The 24052-nt window shown below is 41.4% G+C and overlaps 1 protein-coding gene across 1 annotated transcript in view; it reads right to left on the bottom strand.

Annotated features, from left to right (window-relative positions):
- pigk (phosphatidylinositol glycan anchor biosynthesis, class K) overlaps positions 1-24052 on the bottom strand; it is a 34860-nt gene that overhangs the window by 8801 nt on the left and 2007 nt on the right. The window contains exons 2-10 of the mRNA XM_080836143.1: positions 22145-22198; positions 21907-21998; positions 21226-21361; positions 20644-20755; positions 20443-20539; positions 19316-19433; positions 18849-18959; positions 15749-15933; positions 2724-2799 (exon numbers count right to left, since the gene is read on the bottom strand). Of these exons, the coding sequence (XP_080692269.1) occupies positions 2724-2799; positions 15749-15933; positions 18849-18959; positions 19316-19433; positions 20443-20539; positions 20644-20755; positions 21226-21361; positions 21907-21998; positions 22145-22198 (981 nt within the window). The remainder of the gene's footprint in view (positions 1-2723; positions 2800-15748; positions 15934-18848; positions 18960-19315; positions 19434-20442; positions 20540-20643; positions 20756-21225; positions 21362-21906; positions 21999-22144; positions 22199-24052) is intronic.

The raw sequence follows: 24052 nt of genomic DNA, 5'->3' as shown, positions 1-24052 counted from the left end.
CTGGTGAAAGTGTGTGTGTGTGGGTGGGAGGTCTCCTGCCTCATGGTGTGGAGAGAGTAGGGGCTGTAGAACCTGATAATGTAATAATTTCCTGATAATGTAATAACCCTGATAATGTAATAAAAAATCCCTCATAAGTCCCTAAAAGATGTAACAAAACCTGATAATGTAATAATATCCCAATAATGTAATAAAGTGCATTTCCCAATAATGTCACAATCGCCATACCAATAATGTAATAAAATGTTACATTAATTGAAAGTTATTACATTATCAGGTTAGCCTCAATTTTGCAGAACCTGATAATGTAATAAATTCCTGATATTGTAAAAACTTTGGTCAGTGCTGAAATGTTGGGACACCAGTTATTCAGACCAAGTAGTGATGCTGTGTAGACAACCACCCACTATTGTTTTGCTCATATTTTGATCCCAATGGTATAGGCCTTTAGCCTCGCAAGCCAAACCTGTACAGCAAGAAGCTGTACAAGGGTCTGGCACAACGCGATTTTCAGTGTGGGCGGGATTAACGGTTGTCTGTTAAGTTGCCTCTGCACGCAATGCCACGCAATAGGAATGGCGCTACAACCAATCCGAGCGACTGACGAATGACAAAAGACGATTTGATTGGCCTGGTACAGTATGTGCCCATTAGCTGCCGGTCTATAACATACCAAAATGTTCTTATTTTTTCTCTATTAGTTGATTACCACTGAATATCCCTTTCACCATTGTAAAAATTGTGCATTCGCAATCATATAAAATATATACTGTATCTGCTAATAGTGAAGCAGCAGGTCTCTGGACAGCTTCACTGTTTGGACCTCTGAAACTGGAGACCTGATGCTACAGCACCAACCAAAGTTATTACAATATCAGGTAATTATTACATTATCAGGTTCTGCAAAATTATTGGGAAATGCACTTTATTACATTATCGGGGTATTATTACATTATCAGGTTTTATTACATGTTTTAGGGACTTATGGAGGAATTTGTATTACATTATCGGGAGTTATTACATTATCGGGAAATTATTACATTATCAGGTTCTACAGGGGCCGTGAGGGCTGTGCCCTGGAGGTGATGGAGCCCAGCAAGGGGCCGCTGATGGAGCCCAAGCCGAAAGGCTGCCGGAGAGGAGTACATCACCACTGGCCAAAGTCCTTACTACCACCACCACAGGCCTGTTGCTTCTCTCATACAGCCTCCCCGGCGCTCCCCGCAGGCTCCATCTCACTGCTGGATCTCCTCTGGGCCATGCTGCACACAGCAGAGGCCGAGAAGACACTGAGCTGCACAGATGAATGTTCAAGTGCCCTCATAAGTAAGTATTACTCTGGCAGTATGCTGACAGCAGGGCAGCTGCTCATTACATCGTTAGCGCATTTAATTGAACCCTGCAACAACCAGGGTGCCCTGCAGTTAGCACAAATGAGAAAATGACAAAAAACAGGCATGGGGAAAAGGGAAAGAAAAGGAGAAGGAATTGGTTGATGTGATGGTGGAAGTCCAAGTTCAAATGCCATCCATCCCCTCCATCCTCTCTCTTCATCTCCCGCTTCTGTTTTCTTTTAATTTCTCTGTCTCCTTCTCCCTCTTTCTCTCCTCCACTCATATCTCTCTCTTGCCCTACTGTTTCACGCTCATTCAGTCTCTCTTATGCTTCTCTGTTTTCTCTTCATTTCGGTTTCTATTACTTCTCTCTTGTACTCTCAATCTTAAATTTTTCCCCCGCTATTTTTTTCTCTCTCTTCTATCACTTCTCTCTTATACTCTCAATCTTACATTTTTCCCCCACTCATCTTTTCTCTCTATTACTTATTTTGGTCTCTCTCTTTCTCTCTGGGAGGGCAGACTGCATGGGAGTTCTTTTCATAAGGGCAAGGCGCACGTGGGGTGCAGACAGACGCTGATCTCCTTGACCTTGGAAGTGACAGACCAGAACTTTCCACACACCTGCCTCAAGAGAAATTTCCCAAGCTCAACTCACACCCCTCCCTCTCCGCTTGCTGGGCCGCACCTGTGGCGCCTAACACAGGTGTGGAGATTCTGCTGCTGCTGCTCGAAGACTTCTTTGTACAAATATCCTCCAGACTTACAAGCCGGTTTCATTCATTTAAGGCCTGATTTTAAAAAAGCTCTCTACATAGCATCAACATTATTTTATACACACTGAAATATATATATTTTCTACATTCATTTTTCAAAGTACTGCAGTTTTTTAAAAGTACTGCAATCGTATCTTAAAGTAACATACACATTCCAAGAAAATCAAACTTTCAATCACACGCTTCAGGAAACTGAGTGGATTTTGGGTAATTTGTTCAACCAATCCATACCCACACAGGACTCATGTGGTTGTAGGGTTTCAAGCCAACTAATCAGTTGATATAGAAAGAAAAGAATTAGGTGCTCTGCTGCTGCTTGGCTGGAATACAAACTTGCACCAGGACAGTTCCTCCGTGGGGTCAGAAAGTAAACTGAGGTGTAGGTGACTGCAACCAATAATAGTATGGTAATGGGGGTAGGCCATTGATCACCATCTCAGGCAGCGGGTCAGAGAAACCTCATTGGTATACAAAACAACAAAAGGTTCCCAGACCTATTTGCATTAGACGCTTTGCTCAACTACATTAAAAGCAATCAAACACAAGACAAACTTCCTTTTTCATACAATACATTTATCTAACCCCCCTCCCAAAGACAGAGAGAAAAACCTACCTGGTGTATGATCCTAGCCACAGGGAGCTGGTCCACATAGGAGAGTGACTGACTGGGAGGCTCCTCTGTGAAGAGCCTGGAGAGGAAACAGCACAGACACAAACACAATCAGTCAGTCCATCATGCGCCTGCAGCTGAGAGCTCATAGTGCCAACACAAGCCTCGGCTGGCAGCCAAACCCAGTTTAATAAGCAGGAACACAACAGCACTTTTTCCACTGAAATGGGCCTGCATTGGCCTGCTTTGGCCTATGTGAACACACACACACACCACGAAAGGTATGAGAAATCAATACAAACAATGGGAGCCAGAACTAAAGGTTAAGGAGATGCTCAGTTTCAAGCATACCGAAGGAACTGATTGTTTATGCAAGGCACACAAATGTTCAGCTGCAATGTTTCTGACTTGGACAACTCAGCCAAAGACTACACCAACACAAGACTGGTCTGAAAACAGAAAATGGAGGAGAAAAGAAAAAAGACAAACAAACAAGCAAATGGACAGAACATTGATTTCAGAAGGCAGCGCCTAAGCTCCCTTCAGTTTACAGAGGAGACACAGACACAGACAGACAGACAGACAGACAGACAGAGAGAATCTACTCTGCAGGAGGATTTCAGCGGGATGGGAAGAGACACATAAAAGCCCCAATAATGACCACAGAGATGTGAGGGGAAAGGGAGAGAGAGAGAATGGAAGAGGAAAAAACATAGAGAAAGTAAAGGAGAAAGGAAAATGAAACAAAAATAGTGAAGAGAAGAGAAGAGATATAGAGAAGAGAAGAGAAAAGATATAGAGAAGAGATATAGAGACTGAGTGCAATATAATCACGGTGAGTACATCATGCTCTCCATCCTGACCGTGACCACTGATGGAACCGCATATTGACCTTTTACTGCTCTTATTGGTTGTTGCATGGTGGTTCTTATGTGAGCATAGCAATGCTCATAAGGGGGACTGATAGAACCGAAAATAGCTATTCTACTGTTATTATGTGTCATATTATTCTGTAACTAATACCCCTGGATGTGTACTCTTTCCGTCTCATTGAGACCTGAGCCGTTAGCATGTCAACCCTTTCCCCCCCAGATAACCTACTTCCTGCTATCACCCTTTGTCCTTTGTCCTCTTTATCTCATCAAAGGGTGGAAATACTACCAATATGCAGAAACATTACTTTGCAGGAATGTCACATTTTTGATGCGCTATGGAGTGATGATAACGTTAATTTATCTCAACCAAGCAACAGCGGCACGGCTAACTTTAGCGTTTCATCTGTTAATATCTGAGGTAGACTCCTCCAGACACTGTCTATTGTGTTGGGCCATTTGTTTCATTGTGTAAACCAGCTTTCACTATTTGTGAATACACTTGAAAACAGCACTGTAATTGGCATGTTCAAATATTATTTAGCACAACGGTTCTCAAACTGTTGTATATCAAGGACTCCTAAACTGCCACAAATTAGACCAGGGAGGGATCCCCAAGATTCTTTCCAGACCCGTTATCAAATCAGTCATATACTTTGTTAATTATGGTTTGAATTATAGTCAAAACAAAATATGCTTTTCTTTCTGGGGACCCCCTGGCACCCAATCACGAAAAGGATCCCTAGGCTATGGGTCTCTGGACCACACTTTGAGAGTTGGTTGACCTATTCTTAGGTTTGTTTTTGGTTATTTAAAATATGTAAATGTACACATACATACTGTATATGCTGTGCATCATCTATTCAGATAATATTATATAAAAGAAAATGTATAATATTAATATAATACCATTTGGCCAGGCTTGGTAGCAGGTGACTGACATGTAATTTCAGAGGTGCCTGGTGAAAGGCCACAAAGTGCACCCTTTTCATGACAGACAGGCAGACAAAGAGAGGCAGGGGGCTATAGTGGAACAAAGAAGGGTCCAGAGGAACGGTGCAGGCAACATGTCTCTCAAGCCCCTTTTAAACAGAGATCCTGGTGTATCGGCATTAAGAAAACCCCTCGTTATGACTTATTACGGTATTATGCTACCACAGTGTGGTTTTAAACATCAAGCCAGAAGTCTGACAGCAGAGGCGTGACATTTAACGTAGCGTCGAACCTGACCTTTAATGCAGCGTATATAGGATTTGTATGTACAGTATAGACAAAAGTTGTACAGTTGTCTATATGTACAACATAAATAATAAAGCAATTTGATCAACATGAGAGGTTCAGCATGTGCAAGAATAAGCAGTGCGTGTACGGAGACAGTGCAGTAATGAGTGCAATCATGCGTATCGCTGTGGTCTGGAGTTCAGCAGTCACAGCTTCAGGGAAAAGCTTTCTTCCAGATGGGAGGAGGGTAAAAAAGTCAATGGTTAGTGTGGAATGCATCCTTGATAATGCTTTTCGCCCTGCCCTGGCAGCGTTTATGGTAAATATTCTCAATGGTGGGCAACTGCGTCCTGGTGAGCCATTGGGCAGTTTTCACCATCCACTGGAGTGCTTCACATTGGATCAACTGTGAAGAAACTGCCACACCACACCCGAGATACAGTTGGCAAGAATGCTCTCGATGGTACAGCAGTGAGAGTAAAGTACACCAGCATTGTGAGACACAGGCGAGCTTTCTTAAGACGACACAGGAAGTAAAGGCTCTGTCGCACCTTTTTGGTCAGGCTGGAGGAGTTCAGGGATCAGGTGAGATCATCAGAACTATGGACACCAAGGAATTTGCAACGTGATGCACACCCGTACAGCTCTGTTGAAGTAGATAGGGGGTGTGCGTGACTCCTAGCTTGCCTGAAGTCTACAATGATCTCCTTGATCATCTGGGCGTGAAACTTGATTTTGGTGTTAGAACCATGTAGAGGAACACAGTCGTGGGAGAAGAAGGAGTACAGAAAAAGGCTCGGCACACAGCCTTGTGACACGCCGGTGTTCAGGGTGAGAGTGAAGGACAAGAGGTTGTCTAACTTAACAGATTGGGGTCTGTTAGTCAGAAAGCGCAACCAGCTGGTAGAAGGAAAATCTTCTGATTCGTCATCACCACATTATTGTGTTTTCATTTAAGTCAATCTACAAATTCCGAGTTGTCTTGAATGCACTATAACATACACGTCATAAATAAGGCATAGCCTACCTGTTCCTTTTAAAAAAACAATCAGGAGTGAATTTACAACAATGTACAGACTCAAGCATAGTTGGTGTGCATCATATACAATATGTTAACGCTTATCATGTCGGACATTTTACACGGAAGGTGAGGTGGAATAACGGCGCAACATTCCCGCATTGAACAGGCTGTGCAGAAGGGTGTTCAGTTGCAGCGTTATGTGTGGCACAAGGGAATCCATCTGAAAGGAATACACCTGTGAGTGAATAAATGAGTGAATGACTGTTTGAACGAGTGAGTGTTTGAGTCAATATGTGTTTGAAAAGAAGAGTCTGAATGAATGAACGAATGAATGAATGGTGTGATGGAATGAATTAATGGTTTAATTTAACACATGGCTCCCCACATCTTGGTCAGTGACTAAGAGAGCAGACTCATGGCTTGTGGACGGGTGTATAAAGCTCTCCATTAGCTAGGTGACGGAATGGGCTGTCAGCCTTACGGCACTGCTGCTGTGGACCACTGCACCTTATCAGGCTCCCTAACCCCTGCCTGCCCACTCTCTTCACAGAGCCCAGACAATGGCACTCTCAGAAGGCTGTGTGCAGACCTGCAGGCGAAGGACTAGGTGAACTCTCTGTGTATTCTCCGGGCGTTCAGCGTGAACCCTGTTCAAAGTGCAGGTGCCACACCTGATGCAGGTTGCAGGAATGACGCAGGTATCACCCTTCAGCTGCCGCGGTGTTGAAAATTAAATATTGAACAGTGATTTCTGAAGCTTTGAAGCCTCAGGCTGATCAATAGGTGTGTTCACTCTTACATCAGAATTGCTGAGGACCTACAGTGCCCTCCGCAATTATTGGCACCCTTAGTGAATGTGACCAAAACAGGCTATGAAAAAATATGTCTTTGCTGTTTAGCCTCTTGGTCTTTCACTCAAAATATTCACAAAAATCTTACCTTTTCATTGAAGTAAAATTATTGACATAATTTTTATTTTTTGACATTAAATAAAATATTTTCCTCCAAAACATGGGTGCCATAATTATTGGCACCCCTAGAAAATCTTATAATTAAAATCTATTTGAAGTACATTACCAGTATTGTTTTAAATTTTTAAGTTCACCTGTTTGATTAGGAACTCTTAAATGGTCAACCATGACTTCCTGTTTCACTGGGGTATAAATATGAGGTGACACAGGCCAAATACCCTTAGTCATTCATCAAGATGGGAAAGACAAAAGAATATAGTGTTGAAGTGCGACAAAAAGTTGTTGACCTGCAGAAATCAGGAAAAGGATACAAGAAAATATCTAAAGAGTTGAAGATGCCCATTTCCACAATCAGGGCAATACTTAAAAAGTTCAAAGCGACAGGAAATGTAAGAAATCTGCCTGGAAGAGGGCCCATCTGTAAATTGACCCCACGCACCGTGAGGAGGATGGATCGAGTGGCAAAGGAAGCTCCAAGGATCACAGCTGGAGAATTACAGAGGTTAGTTGAGTCTTGGGGTCAGAAAGTCTCCAAAACCACCATTAGACGCCACCTCCATCACCACAATTTGTTTGGGAGGGTTGCCAGAAGAAAGCCTCTTCTGTCAATCACAAACAAACTTAAGCGCCTACAGTTTGCCACACGCTAGTTTGCCAGACGCTAGTTTGGGACTTTCCATGGGACCGGGTAATGTGGTCAGACGAGACCAAAATTGAGCTTTTTGGTAAAAGAGACAAAAGGTGGGTTTGGCGTAGAAAGAGAGACAGCCATAGAGAAAAGTACATCATGCCTAATGTGAAGTATGGTGGCGGATCTGTGATGATGTGGGGCTGTTTTTCATCCAAAGGGCCCGGGCATCTTGCTAGGATACATGGTTTCATGGACTCCTTGAAATACTAGCAGATTTTAAAAGAAAATCTAACAGCCTCTGCAAGTAAGCTTAGGATGGGCCTTGGTTGGACCTTCCAACAAGACAATGATCCAAAGCACACATCAAAATCCACAAAGAAATGGTTCACCGACAACAGAATAAATCTTTTGCAATGGCCATCACAGTCCCCTGACCTAAACCCCATTGAAAATCTGTGGGAGGAGCTGAAGAGGAGAGTCCAGAAGCGTCAACCTCGGAATCTTAATGATCTGGAAAGATTCTGTAAGGAGGAATGGTCTCAGATCCCGTGCAATGTGTTCACCAACCTCACCACACATTACAAGAGAAGACTCAGAGCAGTTATCATGGCAAATGGAGGCTGCACAAAGTATTAAATAAAGGGGTGCCAATAATTGTGGCTCACATGTTTTTGAGAAAAATATTTGTTTCATTATAAGGGTTTTATGTTTCTTTCAATTATGTTACTTGAATTAAAGGTTTGATTTTTGGAAATATTTTGAATGAAAGATCATAAAGATAAATAAAAAACTCATTTATTAGCATCTCATTTTGTTCATCTTTACTAAAGGGTGCCAATAATTGCGGAGGGCACTGTATTAATTAAGCAGCCTATTAACAAACTGGACAAGCTGGTCGCACACACGTGTTTTTGGAGCCTTTCAGTGAGGACTCTACAGTCATGGCCAAAAGTTTTGAGAATGACACGACTTTAAGCAATAAGCCCCATTAAACCCCCTTACCTGTTCTAAAATCAGCGCAAACCACGGACTTGCAGGGCTTATTGCTTTTCTTTAACTGTTACTACAAATATTTGATATGGTTTCATAAATAAAGACAATTCAATTTAAGAAACAATAGTTTAATGATAAACCGTCATTCTTCCGCCACTAAAAAATATAGTTCCTAAATAAATCGTTGCCACGCAACCCTTGAAGCAACGCAACAGCCAGATGGAACACTGGGTATGAAATGCGCTATATGAATAAAATTGCCTTGCCTTGTCATTCACTGCGCAGTAATATGGAATGTTATCATAGAATGTTATGAGGACAAATTGTAAGGTAATGCTGGATTTTACAACGGCTTTTAGCCAATCACAATCAAGGATTTGAACAATCAGTTTTAGAAATGCATTTTTACAAAGTTTGCTGCTTCAGTGTCTTTAGATATTTTTGTCAGATGTTACTATGGAAGACTGAAGTATAATTAAAAACATTTTAGCAAGTGTCACTGGCTTTTTTTGGCAATTACATAAAGTTAGTGCATTTTTGTGCTCCGAGAGCAACTTCTCCCAACCATCCAGGAACAGTTTGGTGATGAACAATGCCTTTTCCAGCATAATGGAGCACCTTGCCATAAGGCAAAAGTGATAACTAAGTAGCTCGGGGAACAAAACATTGATATTTTGAGTCCATTGGCCAGGAAACTCCCCAGACCTTAATCCCATTGAGAACTTGTGGTCAATCCTCAAGAGGCGGGTGGACAAACAAAAAAAACTATTTCTGACAAACTCTAAGCATTGATTATGCAAGAATGGGTTGCCATCAGTCAGGATGTGGCTCAGAAGTTAATTGACAGCAAGCCAGGACGGATTGCAGAGGTCTTGAAAAACAAGGGTCAAAACAAATATTGACTTTTTGCATTAACTTCATGTAATTGCCCAAAAAAGCCAGCGACACTTGCTAAAATGTTTCTAATTATACTTCAGTCTTCCATAGTAACATCTGAAAAAAATATCTAAAGACACTGAAGCAGCAAACGTTGTAAAAATGCATATTTGTGTCATTCTCAAAACTTTTGGCCACGACTGTACACTCATGGTATGGACTCTTTCTTTTAAAGATGCAAATCATGATTCCGTTTCGGTTTCACTAAAAGGTTGTTGCTATTTCAGTTCAACAGCCAATCAAATCACACACCTCCCTCCCGTGTTTCTTAAGCATTATGTTGACTAGCTGGGATCGTTTATGACTCGTCAGAGCCACAAGGTTTGCTTCCCATTTACAGAGACAGAGTTTTTTTTAGTTTTTTTTTGCACAAACACTGAATGGACAGCTAGAGGACCATAAGGAGCTATTCACCGAATTTAACAAAAAGTGTTCGGGATTAGAAACACAGACAGTGCACCATTTTATACCATTCATCACATGAAACGATTTGATTATTGCATGTTTCTTCACAAGGCAAAGTGACTTTGTGACTAAAATGCTTCACAGGGTATACAGATTCCTACACTATCTAGCCTGAATAGTGGACAGGGCTCTGTATACAACTCTGAAAATAACAATGGAAAACAGACCCATAGTGAAATGTAATGTTAAAGAGTCATGCTAAGACGGTCGGAGAAGAAGCAGAAAGCAACGAAAAACTGAAATAACTGAGAGCACGGTGCAACAGGTAAAGAAGCTGAACAATACAAAGCACAAAGGGTTTGGGTGAAGGACAAGAGGAGGAGAGGCAATGTAGAGCTTGAGCAGATTGTGTGTGTGTGTGTGTGTGTGTGTGTGTGTGTGTGTGTGTGTGTGTGTGTGTGTGAGTCGAGCAGTACAGAGACTGGAAAGAGAATACTGGAAGGACAAGGTTTTATGCAATTTTCCTACACTACCTCGACAATGTTTTTTTCTGGTTGGAGTTGAGAACATTGAACAATAGGGACACAGCAGAAAATATCCCTCCCACGGTATAATTACTGGTCTTAAGCCTGTAAGGTAGTTGCTGGGCCAGTGCCTATCTTGAGTAAAGCATGCAGGGGGGAAGTAGCGGTAATTGAGATCATTTCTTTTCCCCCCCATTGCACTCAGTGGTGCTGGGTGATTTATTCACCATTTTGTTACATCTACTGACATTTCATTAGGGCCGAGCTGCAATCTCCGCTGCATAGTCAACATCATCCCCCTCAGCAAACCTGCTCTACAATGCAATCTCATAAAAGTCTTAGACCCGCACATAATAAGTGGAGAGGGGGGGTCTATTAAAATGTCCTCTACAAAAAAATGCAATTTACTTAATGGCAGACCTGCTATGGCTGCCGGGGGGAGAAAACATGACCGTTCTGAGAACTGTGTGTGTGTGTGTGTGTGTGTGTGTGTGTGTGTGTGTGTGTAAATTAGAACAGGCATTTCAATCCAAACCAGATAGAGAGATGCATGGTCTGTGTGATGAGAATTTCCAAACGTTACAAAGATGCGTTTACAAACGCAACGTAAAGATGTAAAGGTTATTAATCCAGGGAAGCTATTCCACTCTACACGTCTTTGCAAGATAAGTATCCGTCTTTCGAGTGGAAAACAAAAGCCTTGGTTCAGGTCAAGCAATGAGAAGCGCCTTTCACATATCTGACTTAGCTGAGTAAATAAAATATACTGCACACTTAAGATGGAGTTTTCAAACTTTAATTAGCAGCTAGCTATTTTTAGCGTCTGCGATTCCACTTTAAATTATGCACCTCGGCAAGTAACACACGCCCACAAAGTGAACTATTTCTGTTACACCAGCACTGTGTATATGTTAGCCTCTTTAATCACGGCCTATTTTTAACTACGTTTTCTCAGCCAAAGTCTGATAAGAATATGATTTATCAGCGGCAGACACACCACACAGTGGTCCTAGGGCTTCAAGCGCCTACCAGACGAGCACAATAAAGGGAGCATCTCCAGAAATAAACTGGTGCCCTTAACTCCTCATGTACCCCTAGACTGGGCACACCATTAATGCAGGACTGCTCCCTTGCTCTGTCCCCTAGTTCTGTCAGACACACACACACACACACACACACACACACACACGCACGCACGCACACACACATACACACACACACACACACGCACGCACGCACACACATACACACACACACACACAGGTGGACAGCTTGCCCAGGGTGCAATTGATGCAAGGCAACTGACTACATTAGCTTGAATATGAGAATCCAGGTCAGAGCAAGCATATAGATGGAATGCTGTGGCTGAGAACCCTGGATGAGAGGGAACAGCCAGGACAGGCAATGGCAGAACAGAGGCTGTGCGGGACAATGATTAAATCAATAATAATAGGTCAGAGTGATTCTTTAATATAATTTTTTCATTGCAGCTGTATTAGGGTATTATAATTCTGTTGTTGTTCTATATTATTTTCTTCTTTTTAAGCATTTCTTGAAGCAGCAAGTGTTACTGCTAGCAGCTGTGCAAAAGGCTGGGAGTGAGCAGGTACACAAGCTCCCCGCAGTGACACAGTGTGGCACCAGCCGCAGACAGCCACAGAGGCTGGAGCTGGTGTCTGTCCCAGAGGCTGTCACCGTGGACCTGCCCCTCCTGGCAGCTGCGGTGTCAGCAGGAAAATCCCCCTGTGAGAGCCGTCCAGACAGCTCCAGCCTTGTTCCTGCTCACCGGTCTCACCCACCGGGCCGCCGGTGTCTAGGCAGCTGGCTCCGTGAACACACAGCTCCTTACTGTCTCTCTCCTAATTTTTTACCGGTTCATCTGGCAGTGAGAAGCCAGTTGCTAAGCAGCTTCCCAACCCAACCAATTTAACTGCAAATGACATGGGAAGTGTTTGCACAACCGTGGCCAGGCGGCACGCTATAGAAGCACAAATCTGCATTTCACATGCTAATTAATTGTCAACCATCTCCAGGGCTTGTTAGATTGGAAACTTATGATGCTTGTAAACATAAATACATCCAATTCCCGAACACTGCTGTCATAATGGCAAACACACACATATTTGTATTGACAAACCAACTGTCAATTGCGGCTCTGAATGGGCCCCAGGAGATGGCTAATGCACATGACGGACTTCATAGGGGTGACGGACTGCGCTGTGATGTGTTTATTTGTTTGCCAGTTTGGAATTAATGATGTGTTCGTGACCTTGAGAATCCTGAAATAATATATTAAGAAGGGGGGAAAAGAACAAACAAGCGAGCAAAGATTCCTTTACTGCTCCTCGGAGAAATGAGCTGTATACGGATTTCCTCGTAAAGGAAGTGTGCTTAGCATCTCAGCTTCCCATCACTGTGCTAATGGGTGTTATTCCACCACTGGTAAGAAGGTCAAACTGACAATTGACAAATGTAGAAATGAGAACTTTGTCTTGACATGACATCAAATTAGAAGTATTACACTTGATATCTCTTGCTCTCTCTCTCTCTCTCTCTCGCTCTCTCTCTGTGAGTGTGAGTGTGAGTGTGAGTGTGAGTGTGAGTGTGAGTGTGAGTGTGAGTGTGAGTGTGAGTGTGAGTGTGAGTCTGTGTGAGAGAGTGAGAAAGATATTCATGCCTCTCGACTAGAATCATTATGGATCAGCTCAACAGGGGGCCTCGTTTAAAGAGAGCAGCCCTACTAGTAACATGACAAAACAAGATCCATTTACTCCATCTAGTGGTCAACCACTACAATCGCGTCAAGACTGCATTCTGAATGGATGCATGGATTACTTTATCTAACTTCATTATTGTTGGCCCTTTTTACAGATGCATTAAATTAAAGTAGCAATACGGAGTTCTGTTCCAAAACTAGTAAGCTAAATACCTAGAAGACAAGCTGCAAAAACCTCGCAAACACCACCAACAGCCCAGTTCACACTGATAGAAGCTTACCAACACACTAATTGGTGTCTTTTGGCAGTATAATTGGCAATTTCATGCATGTGAAAACTTTTCTTCCAGCCTAGCATACAGAACTACATAAGGCATATCCTGGATGGCTAGTGGGGAAGACACAGGTGTTTATCTGTCCTTCACATGACCATATCAAAATTAATTTGTGGATGGTACCAAAACTAGTTGTCTATAAAACCATACCTCAAAAAGTGTCAAATGTTGCAAAGTGTTAGTTTAAAATGCTCAACACTAACTGTGACATGTTTGAAGGATATAGTCAAGACTGTGAATTCAGCTTCAGCACTGGGAAATACTTAGTTCAAGATTCAGGAAGACTCCCGGTGCAAAAATATTCCTATAAAAATTCCTATTCCTATTCCCCACTGGTAAACTGTCAGTAGTTGCTGTCATTCAAAGTAACTCTGTCTTTCACAGAAGTTGTGGCTATATTTGAATTCTCCTTTAAGATCGATCAGAGAAATCTAACCAGCAACAGACCTGCATTCTCCCACTGAAAGCAACTTCACTCCAAACAGAAGGCCATTTTTTTTTTGCTTCTACAGAGTTGCAATTTCAGACACAAAGGATCCACCTTTCCAGTATTAGATTGGATTAAGTGTTAGGACGGTGGGTGTTCTGTTGTTGCTTAAATCTGAGTCTGCCACTTACCACTGACCACTTAAGCACTTACCACTGCTCAGCTACTCATAGGTAGGCCTACAGTAAGTTACACGAAACCAACATTCTGCATGCTCTACATTATTTGTACTGGTGCTCAATGGCACAAAAGGGGGATTTTCAACAAAGGCAGCACCTAGAGACACCACACATATGGGGGCGCCAAAAGTAACATCATGGGAAACTTCTTTGTCACTGATTTATTTGTTTTACTTTTTAGTTTAAAATAGTCACATACTGTATTGTGAACATAGCCAACCACACAGACAAGAGTGTATGCCAATAACCGATAGATCACTGGTCAAGGCTGCTCTCTGGGCTCAGCAATGGGCTACAATGACTTTCAAAGGTGAGAGTTTACTGTTTCATTTAAATAAGGAGTGTATTAACTCATCTAGATAGCTTATCAATGAAGGTTTGGAAGAAGTCCTCCAGGGGTTGAAAATGGGCAAAGGAGAAGGCAGGTGAAGGAAAGGAGTGGTCGAAGCACATTGAAAAAACTGGTGAGATGGTACGAGCGCTGAAAATGTTATTGACACTTTTGTCATTGTACAAAACTCTTTTGTTTTCCTAAAATTCTAAGTTAATATTCATGAGGAGCTCTTGAACAGGTAAAACAACAATAATATCCACTTCCTGAGAAAACACATTACACATGTATTTGCCCTACAAAGACATATTTATAGTTTATAGTGTAAAACTTTGGAGATGGATAGATTATATTATATATATTATATTATTTTATTGTATTTACGGCCAAATTTGAAAAATGGCAGGTGGGTCATTTTAGACACGCTCTCCCTTCAAATCGCTGAACAGAATGAACTGTGGCAACACTGGACTGATTTTGTGATGATCGGACCCATTTAATACTGCATATCCCAAGTATGTACCCTGTTTATAAGAAAATGGGAAGGCAAAACATATACAGGTTGTCAAAGCTAAGAAGCATTCTTCATACAGTAGAGACAGAACCCAGGTCTAATCAGTCATGATGAAATTGTCTGAATGGAAAGTTTGTATTGTCTGTAGGCAAATTAAGTGTATTGTTTAACAGGCGATATTTTTTTATTTTTTACTTAAATATAAAGACACTGAAACTGTTACTGTGGCCCAAATACCATGATACATACTGAACATGTTTCCTCTGCAGGAAGAATTTCGGTTTCTATAACTCCTACATGAGGCAACACATGTCTGGGGAATAATATGGAAATATTAACTGAAAATGTATTTCAATCTATTATATGATAAGATGGTATTACATTATGATGACATTATTAATTGGTTTCATTGAATGTCTGAGCTATACTGTACTGAGCATTGCAATAAATTACATGGTTCTTATGTAAGATCCATCAGAGTCAGATAACATTAAGCAACATATAGCAACTATAATATGCTGCCATGTTATTAAAAAAAATATCATATCTGGAGAGCTCAGACACCTTGACTTCCAGTATAATTTTTTGGGGATACCATGACATTTGATTCCTGCTTCCTGCTAGAGTAAGAAAGAGAAGTGCTACCGTTTCTCAGAATTATACTGCTCCTAAATACTATTTAATTTTATTTTATTTATGCGTTTATTTAAAGAAGGACAGTAAACATTTGCCCAAAAAATGTAAATGCACCGGAATTAGCTAGGTTAGCTAGTTTCCATCTGTCAAAATAATTTCCCTCTGTTTTCTATAAAATAATTTCCCTTGTTTTCCTTCAAACACTTACTTAACTGGCAGAGGAGTAAAAACTAATCTGTGTGTGTAAATATTTTACCTTGATTCCTTTTCCTCTGGAAGAGGGGATGCCGCAGCTGGCAAATGAATGGTTGCCGTAGTGATCTCCACCTTGCGGACGCTGCCGAAGAAGTCAGTGATGAGCACGCTGCCAGGCTCTCTTTGGAACAGGTCTGTACGGTGGCCTGGAGTGGACACACACTGGCTCTTGGGGCACACTTTGAACTGTAACACAGAAACGAGGGCAAAGACAAAAATACCAGATCAGATCATGCCAAGTGAATAATGAATGCCACCCTACAGGCATGGAAATTCCTCTCGTTAGAGTAGACCTCCTGCACTCAACATTATAGCAGTACCTCTATCTGCTAATTAGGGAAATTCTTGTTATAACAGCTGCGTCTGTGTGCTGGTTAAATATTGGTAAACACATATTTCCCTTTTTTGAAAGCAGACAATGCTACCTAAGAGGAAAAGGGGACCTGCTGGGGTGAGCATGCAGTGGCGATGGGCCCCACCATCCTCCCACGAACCCTTCAGCAGGTAGCATCAGCAGCTGCAAGCCTTCTTAACGCCAGTAATGAGGCAGTTGAAGGGAAAGCATTTGCAATTAAAATGCCGTCTTCAAAATTCACTGTGGACCATTCAAATTCCCCCTGTGTCGACTAAGTGAGACAAAGGAAGGCCTCACATTCATGCTGAGGGAGAAACAAACCACCGTGTTTTTATTGTTGAACTGCCAGAACGGACCGCAGAACCTTTATCACATTCCTTCCATGAAGAGTGAATCCATTACATTGCCAGTTTAATTATATGACCACCATCACCACACTAATGGTATAATCATTTTTGTGATGAAACCATTAATCACTGTCTTAAGTATGCTGATAGGGTCTAAAACCAGTCTAAAGTCTGGCTGGTTCAAGACTTTTCAGAGAGCAAGGGAGCACTATCAAAATGTCACACTGTGCAAATGTTTCTTCCTTAGGCAAGAGGCTGAATCTGTGTAATAAAACAGAAGTTTTACAAACCAGAGACCCTGTTAAAAATAAAAATGATACTTGATTTGGGATCCATAATGACACATTTCTGCCATCAAATACAATCAAGATAATTTTAAGGAGGCAAACCATACCTCAGAGAATTGGAATGGTAAAAAGCAGCATAACGTGCCTTTAAGATGGGCATTCAAAAGCCAGTTATAAAGGCAGAACTAAGACTAGGGATGGGAATCGAGAACCGGTTCCCAGTGAACCGATTCTTTGGAATCGTCAGCCAAATTCTTTAGCGGTTCTGGTAGCGGTCCTCTGTACGTTGCGCATGCGCACATTTTTATAGATTCTTCAGACTGCATTTCACACGATACACAAATACGCCACTTGTAACGTGTGCAAAAAGTCTATTTCCTCGAAGGGAGGAAATACAACAAATATGAGTAAGCATTTGAACACACAGCATGGAATTAAATTACAGGAATGTCATGTGTTCCATGCATGCAGCAGCTCACGTCAGCACTTTATCTCTTACTTTCTAAGGTAAACTCCTCAAAAGCGATCACAACCACTCACTGTGTGAAGCGATTTGCCTTCATTGTGTGTAGTCGATAAAGTTATCTTCTGTCCCTTTGTTTGAAGCATACATTTTAGCTCCGGCATTGGTCTCCCATTATTGATCATTCACGTTTGGATTGAATGTCCAGTTTTGAAAAATGTTTTATCGGTGTTAATTATCGGAGGGCGTGTGTTATCCGCAAATGTTCGCGTTGTCGTGTGAACCCGTTATTAAACATCATCGTATTATTCTAACTTCGGGCTGAAAATGGAAGATTCTATAGCTAAGCTAGTGTAGGTATGTCAGTTATATGACAGTGTCCAACATCGGCCATTCTGTTAAACAATGAAATGCTAAGTTTAATAATGGATTAAAAATCATCAGCTAAAATGATCCATTATTAAACTTAACATTTAATTGTTTAACAGAATGACCGATGTTGGACACTGTCAGTTACATTTTTAGCAGCTCAGTTCGGCTACCATTTAAAATGGAGCATTGTAATTTCTAGGAACATGTTTAAATTAAAGAGAATACATTTTATTTAAGTTATGTAAGTTTTATTTTAATCTTAATTTCTACAGAATAATTTCAGTTTTATATTTAGTTCAAGAGGAATATGTATAAATGTTTTTGGTTATTTATAAAATTGAAATGCGTATGAATACATACTGTATATGGTGTGTGCAGCATTATAGAAAGTTATATAAAAGAAAAATAATGTAAATAAACTCGTTTGTGCTCTTTTTTTCACCCCTTGCCCGAATCGATAAGAGAATCGATAAGGCATCGGAATCGTTAAAATCTTATCAATTCTCATCCCTAACTAGGACATCAGCATATTTCATATAAAGGAGCCCTCAAAATCCTCAAAACAGTCATTTAGTGAAAGGCCCAGTGGGACAATATTTCAACTTGATTCATGGTGTACTCAGGCTGAGCTGCTGAATTCACTAGCCACTAATGCCACCTTTCTACAATTTACCACGTCAAAGGACAACAGCGGGAACAAAGCAGCAAGATGCTTTTGATATGACCGACTGGACCTCCTCTGTCTGAACAGAAATCTTTTCAGTCAACCAAAAAAAATCCATAATATCGACGCTCATCCACAATGAGTGAATAGAGGTAGGGGGGGCCTGGTGCAAATCCCAGAGCCTTTATATTGACAGGAGTGAGGCATGCTGGCTCAGGGGTCTCTATAGGCCACTCAGATAAATTGAGAAGAGCAGACTAAAAGTATGCCTCCTGTGACCTTCAAAGGCCTGTGACCTTACAGCGAGATCACCCATTCTCTTTCAAGTGGCATGTCCTGAGAGGTGGGCATAGCGGGGCCTCTGGCTTTTATCTGCGCATATATGTGGGAGACCAAGAACCATCTCAAGGCAGGGAGGAATACTGGGGGAACACAGGACCTGCCAGAGTGCTAATAAAAAAAAAATCCCATTATGATGCCCATTGTTGTTCTGAAGCTATCAATGAAGGCACTTACTACACACACACACACACACACACACACACACACACACACACAAGCAGACACACACAGCTGGGTAAACAAACACACTCGCACACACAAAAAGGCTTACCAGGTCATTCATGTTAGCCTGGCTGGATGGGTGGATGTCCTCCAGGAACTCCAGCAGGTAAAAGGTGTACCTGTCCATCAGGTGAACTCCTATAGCCAGGTCTGGCTGGTGCTACAACCAATAAGAAGAGAGTGGAGAAAAATCACAAACTGCTGATTATTATTATAGTTAACCATACTTAAATGACCCCGGGGCCAAAAACACTTGAAGTTGTAAAGGATGTTGTTAAATAAAGAATGTCTCCCTTACATTATAAAATCATTTAAAATTACATTTTTCATGTATGGGTAGAAAATAATCACTTTTCCCAAACTGTGATCATTCATAATAGCAGATATGAGCAGCAATGACAATGAAGGGGGCTAGAGGAATAATTGCAATCATGGCAGGGTTTCCTGCAGAGCAAATTATTTAAGAAACTCAACAGGTTTTAGCCAAGAGTATTTCACACACTGCTAGGTCCTTACCGAGAGCGAGTCCTCCCCGACCTGGCTGCTGGCCAGAGCCATGATGTTGGGGGAGTAGAACCTCTCATACATGGAGGCGCCCTGGCAGGTGTCTATGATGAAGAGCAGCTCATGGTACCTGAAGATGAGAGGAGAGGAAACGCGCACGCACACACACACACACACACACACACACACACACACACACACACACACACACAGACACACACAGAGACACACACACACACACACACACACACACACACACACACACACACACACACACACACACACACACAATTAGTTTGCTTCCTTCCTCTTTCAACCACAGGGATCAAAAAGAACCTTTTGAGTACCCAATCTCTAATCAGAGGAGAAATATAACGATAAGAACACCTCTTGGGAGGCTGTGGTGAGTGGGTGAGTCAAGCTTCAAATTCATTCACTACTGTTACCAGGAGCCTGTTGAAAACACTGTATGACCAGGCCTGCCCAACTAGACAGAGTGCCCATATAAGGTCAGCCATGGCTAATTAAACTCATAATGTATTATTAGTCCATTGTGGATCGATTCATACACATTATAATCATTAAGTTGGTAAATTAAGGTTAAGTAATTAAGTTAAAGGGACAGCAAGCAACATTGGCATCATTCTTTCTTTTTTCTTTTTTATGTAGTCAGTGCAAACAACGATATTGGCAAAGTATACTTTCTGTAACACCCTCAAACCTTTTGAAAACACCTTTCTATTCTTGTTCCAAGAGGGTATTAGGACACTCTTAGGCCAGAGAAACTAATGGCCTTAAATACATTTCACTGATACCACAGAGTACTTAATGGGAAGTGCACACTGGTCATAACACATGGATCCAATGAATATTAAATGGAGCAGTGATGAAAACGCCACCATTTGGTTGCCCCCACACGCCATCTGCCTTGAACATCTGACTTGGTTCTGACGATAATCAACAGCTAGCAGCCAAGTAGCCAAAATGTCAACATTCAGCAAAGTCCACGTCATTGCCACAGCCGATTGTGCGTTGGAGTCTATGCTGTAGTCTAAAAGGGGATTCATTTCTGTTGGACTTCAAGCTGTGAGAAAAATGAATAGCAAAAAAAGAAAAATATGAACATAACAGTAGCTCACCGTCGTTTTTGCCACATCTGCTCAAAAGCATCCCCCAGTTCCACATTACTGATCTCCTCGGAGTCCTGGAACTTCAAAAAGCCATTTCCTCCATGGCCTTACAAAAATACACAGTACCACAAAAAACTGCAAGGTTAGCAACAGAGTTAACAATGACCAGCTGTATGGGTACTACCAGTATTACAGGGCTGTGATTCTTACCGGTCAAATATATCAAGATGTTGCTGTGGTCGTCTGACAGCAGACGCTTAGACCGAGGAGTACTTGGTGGCAGCCTTCCAGTCAGAACTCTAAGGAAATTCTCCACCGTCACCTGGAGAAATTACAAAGTACAATGGCTACCAAATTATTGAGAGTATTGACCTAGGACTCAATTAGCCTGCTTCATCTACTCCTCAAACATATTCCATTTATTATGTAGATTTTCATTCAAAAACTATCATTACAATTATTACTGTTAGACGTGGAGAAGTAATTTATGTTTGCAGTGTTAAAGGGTAACTGTAAATTTAAAAAAAAATGAATGTTAAATAAATCTTGACAATACATAAGTGTAACATCATTTAGTCATGCCAGGGCAAACCACTTCAGACACAGACCTCATGTGTTCAAACATTATATTCAAAGAGACCACCGTGTCTACACAACAGTGATGACAATAACAAAATCAATCTAGATTAAAAAGGGGAAACAGGAAGAACAATTAGGAGAGTTGATTAGGAGAGTACTTCACATGCAGTGACCCAACACACGTAGGGCTGTGAGAACAGCTCGTAGCCTCACCTCATATCCCCGATAATCCACCTCCACGTCGTCGCCATACACATTCAACTCCATGTTTTTGTGGCTAAACACTGTGGCTGGTTTGGGGTTTCTATGGTTACAGGCCATATCATCCGCAAGCATCAGAACAATGTGACTAAAAAAAAAAACAGTAGTGTGAGTAGCTTCATATTAGAATCACCATGCAGGAGGAAGCCCTTTTAGATGTCTGCGATGTGGTCAACACGTCTCTAATGATTTTGAGTTTAACTAATGCACAAGGTGGCCATCATCTACACCAACTTGCAGGATGGAGTGTGAAACAGGTAAAGCAGATAATAGAGAACACATCAATATTCAGCCGGGAACAAGACTTCCATGGAAATGAAAGGTCAGAAGGATCTAATTAAAGACAGGCTGATATGTATTAAAAAGGCTCCATGATTAACGGCCTCCCAGCACAGAAAGGAAAGATACGTCTGATGCCATGATTCTAGGAGCTTGCTTCTAACACACCTGTACACCATTTACCTATGCCACTTTTCAACATTAACACCTCCATTTAAACTATTGTATAAGTACTGAAAATGTGTACTGAAAACCCTCTAGCTAGTCCTTACTAAGGGTAAATGCACAGTAAAATCTAGAGTCTACTTTTCCTATATAATATAAACATATCATAATGTAAGAAACTGTTTTAACCTATCTGGGATCCCCAGTCTCTTCACACTTCTGTACACTGAGAGAGTGTTGGCCACGTGTCTGTAGTTAAACCAGAATCTGGATGTGCACACCTAAAGGGAAGAATATTACAACAAAACACACAACTATTCACTGCATTCATATGACAAAAAAATATACAAACAATTTTACAGAACTATATATATCATGTAAACACATGACATTGTGAAAACTAAAGCCCTACTGGCTTTCTACTCACCAGAACCGCCCAATTATTGGTATGACCACTGCTGAAGAACTGACGAGCTCTGCCCTGAATTACAACAAGGGGGAAAGGGTTTTAGCTAGTTGGAGTGCAAACAGACTAAAGGTCGTTTTATGCTCGGTTTTTAACGCAGAACCGTAAGCACTTAAGATACACAAGGGATTTGTTTTTATTTTGAGTGAAGTAAGCGTGTTTATTGCAGCGGGACAAAGGAAAAAACCATACCACAGCATGAAAGTGCAGTGGGCGAAAGGCTTGATGTTATGAAAACATGTGTTACCCGAAATACAAAGGTTGGCAATTCAGTACAAGTTGCGAAAAAAACAGATCACATGATGCAGAAGTTTGTTTATTGATACATCTTTTAATGACGGCCACAGCGCTTTAAAACTACGTGTTTATAAGTTCCATTATTCAAAAGTGAAAGACAGAAGGTGAGAGAATCGCCAGGTTTAGGCTACCTTCTCAAATGTTGTCAGTGCTTGTAATACAATGGTGTTGGCCGCAAGTTAACGCCAATTCACTTTAATGTTAGCTTTTGTATATGAGCAGACCGGGCTCATTCTATCAAACTCACACTTGCCTCACGGGTGCAATTGATTGATTCACATCAATATGAATGGATGACTTGACTAACAGGTGGTGGAAAATGAATATGAAAGTATATGTTCGGTGAATTAGCGCGTTCTCTCCAAGTAATTGCGGGTGATGTCTCCTGTGAGAATGGGATATTCTCTCCATGAATTTGCTGTCATTTGAGCGTCCTTATAAGTGTTTAAAGAGGGTTTGTAAAGGAGTTCATGTCTTCGGACGGCTTCTGTTTTGTTTGTTCATAATCCACAAGAAGAGGCTTGTGAAACAGTCTGCAGGCTATTCATGATTAAAAAACATTCTGGGTCTAAAAAAGACTGTAGTATGCTATGAAACCGGAAACGTGAGACTCATGAAAGGCTGTGGTTAGCAGGCCAATCACAGTGTTTGCAAGCAGCGTGGGGCCGGCGTGGCTTTGTCGGATAGTCACAAATTTTGGGGGACGCACTTAAGAACGTAAGGGGGGTTATGTAACTGCGCAAGTGGCTCTTATGTATCTTACGTGCTTATGTTTCTGCGTGAAAAGCGACCATAAATTCTACTTAACCCTACACAATTTCACCTGTGAATAAACTTGGTGGTACTTGCTGTTGTGTGGATAGGAAAACATCTGTTATCAGATCAAATTGTGAAAAATTGTGTTGAAAGTCACAAGGAGTAAAACATTAAAGACTGAAAAGTGTTCAGACCATAACGTGTCTGAACAAGCTCTCATGTTTGGCATATTTACATACTACAAGTTCTACTACTACAAATTATAATAATATATTAAAATAAAATAATATATTTACAGTGTACACTTGCATTTGTTGACAAGCTGAAGGATATAGAACCGGCAAAGACTATCACAAAAAGAAGCATGTGAACTGACATGCCAGCAATGGAGTAGCCTAATATCACAACATTTTACAGAAATATGTCTCTGCATAGTTTTATTTATTGCAGCATCGGAGATGAACTCGAACATCAACAAAGAATAACAAAAAAATAAAGTTTTATTTTGCTGAAATACTGCTCACATTGGCTGTTGGCGTCATACACTGGACAGTAGTGATGCGCGGGTTACCCAATTACCCGCGGGCACCCGCGGGCCGGGTGGGTTGGGTAGCAGATTTCTCTAAGTATCGCGGGTTCGGGTGGGGCGGGTCAAGACCCGCAACCCGGAACTTTTGGAATACATAGGTGAAATCGCAATTTTGCGTTAGCCTACAAAACTTATCAATTGCATACATCCCACTAGTTGGAGTGCAAACAGACTAAAGGTCGTTTTATGCTCGGTTTTTAACGCAGAACCGTAAGCACGTAAGATAC

This window comes from Sprattus sprattus (assembly GCF_963457725.1).
Source record: "Sprattus sprattus genome assembly, chromosome: 4".
Lineage (NCBI taxonomy): Eukaryota > Metazoa > Chordata > Actinopteri > Clupeiformes > Clupeidae > Sprattus > Sprattus sprattus.
The sequence above is the reverse complement of the archived record's forward strand: the minus strand, read 5'-3'. Positions and strand labels throughout refer to the sequence as shown.